Here is a 5,633-nt window from a genome sequence, read left to right as displayed (position 1 = left end):
TTTTGTTTTCCTTTTGTAACTATGTGTTTGTATCTTTTTTAGCGCTGACGAAGCCCTGCAACGTGGGGCGAAACGTTGGCTCAATAAAATAGTATATTCTACTATTTGAGTTTTTTTGACCGCACCCGGACCATATTCCTTTCATCTTTACGCACGGTCAATCAATAATCTTCCAATAATATAAATAGTATTAATACTAAGTAATTTTTACACTAATATACTATATTAATTTTTCAAACCTACATTTCAGTGCATTCCAGCTATTATGGTACAGAATTTTCCATTTTTTAGACAATACTGATCAACTTTCAACAATTAGCACTGTCATTTATATTTCCATATTCTTACAAAATCTGATACCTTTTTTTTTCTATTTCTGTTTCATTTACCCGCTAGTGGGAGGGAGAAGGGGGTCATCTTATATGTACATATTTACATACAAACAGATTGGAAGGATCAGGTTTTCATTCTGTGGGTCCACCGCGAAATAAAAGTCAACCCGCACAAACCGGAATCGAACCGGCACCGCTGCATACTCAAGCTTGTTAAGTGGCACTTCAACTTCCTCGGATACAACAGCCTTTGCTGATTCTGTTACCATCCAGCTTTGCTGGTGATGCAACCTTTTGGATACCTCATTCAGATCCTGAAACGGCTACCCTATATCCTTTAAAGAAACCGATCTAGGAAAGATCGATGTAATCAAAGTCGATTAATTAAAATGCAGATACGTGGAAAGTTTTTACAAGCCGTCGCTGAACGTTGCCAACACTTGTATTTCAATAATATAATTCTACCCATGACAAACGTGAAACTTTCTTATGAGATCCAGTTGACAAGGACCTAACAGACAACATGTAAAAATTGTCTCACTTTTGCTGTTAAGTTAACTGGCGTCCCATTTCTTTTTTCCAGTTTTTTGCAAAAATTAGGAATATGATGATCCGGAATTCAAATGGCAACTTGGCAACTTTTTTTTTTTTCATTTTTGCTTTTCTTCTCTCCCAGTATCTTCTCGTCATTTCTGCGTGTCTTCCTCTGTTCCGACCACACAAAACCTCCGTTTTTCCTTAATTGCCGAAAGAACATGGATTTCTTTCAATTTTTTTCCGTAATGTTCTCTATCCAGGCAGTCTTTGTCAGTTGTTTGGCAACTTTATTTTTTATTTTATTTTTTTCGGATATGAACATTTCGTCCCAAAATGCTTTAAACTAAAGGTAATCAGTTTCAGATTACCTATAAAGGTCCAATGTTATTAATAGCTAAAATCAAGGATAACTGCCGTACGGTAGGACTAAAAGTACAACTAAAAATTGTGCATTGAACATGAGGTCTCCTCAATTAACAACTTTTATTTATAAAATGGATTACGTTTCAGACTAAATATTGTCCATTTTCAAATCCACCCCTGGTATTAGACCTCTCCTTTAATTTTCGATAAAATGAACTCTATCAAATTACAAATTCTCTTCATGACAATTCTCTTCTTTCTTCGATGTTGCTATTTTCAGTTCTCAGTCGTGCCTACTGCAGTCAGGGAACTGCAAATATCAACATCGAAGAATTTATTAGCCTAATTCTGGGGATTGTATTTGAAAATGGACAATACGTAGTCCGAAACTTCATCCAATTCATGATAAAAGATTTTGAAATTTTAAGGGTGTTTGTTTTTCCCAGAAGTTGCTATATTTAAGAATATATGACCCTTAGAAAATATTGTATATTATTATTTTTTGTTAAAATTTCTTTCTTCGAGTCCCCGTGAAATGAATCTGACATTCCCATAGGGCTGTATAGGTCTGCCATGGAAGATTTCAGCCTAAAAATGAAAAAAAAAATCTTTCTAATCCCATGGCTCAGTTACCATCCACAACTCACTTATAATTTTACTTGAGGTGAAGGTTTAAATGACATTAGTCCCAGATCTTTTTGTAAAACATGTCTTCTGGAGTGGTAAAGTTTTTTGGTGCGTTTCTGGTCTAGCTTTCAAAGCCAGTAACTAGACTAGGATGTAAACTTTGATTATTTTCTAAAATAATATATACTATAAATTCATTTAATTAAATATATGATGAATTATATTTAATTAAATATATGATGCTCTAAGGATTCGGGTTCGAATCCGGCTGTGGCATACAATTATTTCTGTTTCACTGTAGCCGTACGTCATCCTTGTGAGTTCTCAGGAGCTATGGTTGGTCTATTAACAGTACTTCCTAACAAAGTTCGGCGCCTTTGAACTTTCATCGGTTGTAGCAGAACAGATTTATTTATTTTTAATGTATTGAAACTAAAATATGAATACATTAAATCGATGAAATACGAGATACATTATACAATTCTGACCTTAACAAACTATCCACGAATTTATACATTGCTGCTTTGCTGGAATAGTTACATACATGACTAAAAAAAATATATATATATATATCCTTAGTTTCGACCATTTTCAAAAATATCTTATTTACAATATTAGAGCTAATAATGTCATAAACAAATTTCAGAGTATTCTGCCTTTGTCAAATTATATCTTAATCTATTAAACCTATTTTTCCACTATTTTATTTATTCTAATTTTATTAAATTTACACTATCTACTTCAACCTTATCAATCACTTTTTTTTCATCTAAAAAATAAACATGTTGAGACTATACGAATATTGTATATTATAATTGATAATTAAATTATATATATAAATAAATTATTTTGTATTTGACGTATTCTATATATTCTACCGTAGACTGTGGTTACTTTTTTACAACCCCATTAGCTTTGCGACAGTCTATAAAAGAGATATAAGAGAAAAAACTCTACGGTAATATTTTTGAAACACGACCATATCAAAATAAAACCTAAACTTTGAGATGTTTCACCATTCAAGCAAAGCAGCGACACGTTTTTATTACTCTTATTCATATAATTTATCTATGTGTAAATAATATTGTTTATTATATTAATAACTAATTAAAATATAAAAATAAAACAAATTAATTTAATAAAGCTTTTAAATAATATTTCAAAGTTGTAACTATTCCATTATTGAATGATTCCTTTCAGATATGCTGTGGTTACATTTGGTGGAGATGGTGTGTTCGACCAGCCACATAACATAGTGGTAAAAAATCAGGTTTTCACCAACGAGAATGATTTACCAAATTATTTTGAGAAAATCGTTTCAGGTAACAAGAAATATTATTGTTGTTATTATTATTAGAACAAAAAATATATGTGTCAAGTCATGCTAAACTATGATAATTTTTCAAGATTGTTATAATTTCATTTTGATTTCTCAGCAGTACTCTATATTTATCTACAATAATATAAATATGTTTCGGCTGATAAACTATTCCATAATTTTATAGAAGCCATTTTTGAGGTTAAAAAAAATTAAAATAAAATAATATTTCTGGAACACATGATAAATCTTTTGCGTTGATCTTAGTTTGTATGAAAATGGATGGATAATAAGCAGAAATGTAGCAGAGATAATAGGGGTATTCGTGTTGTGTTAAATGTCTTAAGTAGAGGATTGTGAGCTGCCCTATTTAAAGTCATGTTAAATGTTAACTGCACAAGAGCTCCTAGCGGATTTTCTGAGTAACTTGTTTTATAACCTTTCCTTCCAAAACTTTTTGTTATTGCCTACTTTTAAATTTTGCTTACAGTAATTTATTACAACATGCCTAAATTGAGAGAAAAATAGAAATTACATGAAAATTTGGCCACAGAGTGCCTTGTTGATCTTTTAACTTGGAATGAATTCTAAATTGGAAGATAATCAAGACGAGCTAATTGACAACTCTCGTTACATTATTACTGGTGTAAAACCACACTAATAGATTCAAAACACAAACTAATAAGAAGTAATCCAACAAAACAAACAAAATAGTCTGTTACGTGACGTAATTCTCCATTTAACAGACCTAGTAGCAGACTCTCAACCATGTTATACCGTTTTAATACGGTAAAAGAAGGTAATATTTCTCAATTTAACATGATTTTTTCCATTTTGCACGCTTTAACATGTTAAACTAAAAGTTCATGAGTACCCCTATTATAAATAAAAATACATGAGTATTGAGAAATCATTTTGAGTTCCTTTATGGTAAAATTTTTAATAAGTATAATTAATTACTTCAAACGTCAGACGTTTCTGTCAACCTGGCCATCATCACAATCCAAATTATACTTTGACAGCTTTACATTAACTACAGGTTATTTTGTCCAGATTTGATAAAATATAGACAGAATTAACCTATATTTGTCTCATTTTCATTCAAATATAATTTCTCTTAATTTCAATTTACGTCACACTAACATTTTTGATAAATTATGTATAGTAGTGTGACATTAATTGCAATTAAAAGAATTTATATTTAAATGAAAATATGATTAAATATAGGTTAATTTTGACTATCATCAGAACTGAACAGAATAACCAGAAAATTTGTAATTGTTAATCTGAGGTTGAGCAATTATAGTTAAGATTGTCCTCAATAATGACCAGGTTGGACATTTGAAGCAATTAATAATATGTATTGAGGCTAAATGGATATAATTTATTTTAATTTAATAATTAACCCAGACTCGAACAAGGTATCATAAATTATTTATTTATCTGTTTTTTAAAGGCAATGGAAACACAGACATCTTTAATGCTCTGAGGTACGCAACGAAACTCCAGTACAGGGCGGGTGTGTCTAAAACGTTTATTCTCATTCCATGTTCTGATTGTGACCTTGCCAACATGACAGTATGTTTCTATTACATTTTCCAAAAATTTATTTATATATTCATGCTAGAAAATAACATCATTGTGCATGTTCTTATTTTCTTGTTTTAACTTAAATTAAGTAGCTCTTACTTTTATTTATTATATTTATTTTTTGTTATAGTTTATATAATTTCTTACAGATTGAATACAACGTGTTGAACCAAGCGTTCTTAGAACAGAACATTACACTCCACGTACTCATGAACGCCGATTTCGATTTCGAAAAGTTAAGAGTCAACAAAATGTTTTATGGTAAGATGTGATACTTTCATATAAAATAATTTATGAGATTTATTTGTTTTATTATTTTTTTTTTGTGCTAAAAAACTAAATTATGTATGTCATCATCTGAGATATAATTTTCAATAAAATAAAAATATATCATACACATTGGAATATTTAGAATATATTTTAAGTATTGAATATTTTCAAGAGTTCTGCTTAAAATTTCAACTTTTTTTTGGGGGGGGAGGGGAGGGAGAGGGTAGAATTATATCAAAAATTCAAGCAAACATAATTGAAAAAAAAATGATTGATGATAACTTGAAAACCGTTCATTATCCGAAGTGTTCCAAAGTCAACAGATTTATGCAGCTATGTCGTACATCTATACTAATTGTATCACTGTGTTAATTCAAAAGAGGAAAGTAGAAACTTTAAGACTGTAGATCGACACAAAGTCATAATTTAAGTTGGTTGTTTTTTTTTGGTTATTTTTTATTTATTTATTGATATTTACAACTGTATAAAAAAAACAACAAGTAAATTTGATCATAATGACATAATGATATGATACAGCATGTAGAGAAACTACCCAGTAGTAGAACTCTAAAAACAGTTTACAATATAAGGTCACG

At 30.0% G+C, this 5,633-nt stretch overlaps 1 protein-coding gene across 1 annotated transcript in view; it reads left to right on the top strand.

The window, feature by feature from the left end:
• Positions 1–5,633, top strand: part of Apoltp (Apolipoprotein lipid transfer particle) — a gene marked incomplete at its 3' end in the record, with an annotated part of 131,866 nt that overhangs the window by 119,096 nt on the left and 7,137 nt on the right. The window contains 3 exon segments of the mRNA XM_067049064.1: positions 3,060–3,181; positions 4,634–4,755; positions 4,917–5,028. Coding sequence (XP_066905165.1) covers positions 3,060–3,181; positions 4,634–4,755; positions 4,917–5,028 — 356 coding nt within the window.

This window comes from Halyomorpha halys, unplaced genomic scaffold, assembly GCF_000696795.3.
Source record: "Halyomorpha halys isolate HHAL.00 unplaced genomic scaffold, Hhal_1.1 Scaffold214.1, whole genome shotgun sequence".
In the NCBI taxonomy this organism is placed as follows: domain Eukaryota; kingdom Metazoa; phylum Arthropoda; class Insecta; order Hemiptera; family Pentatomidae; genus Halyomorpha; species Halyomorpha halys.
The sequence above is the reverse complement of the archived record's forward strand: the minus strand, read 5'-3'. Positions and strand labels throughout refer to the sequence as shown.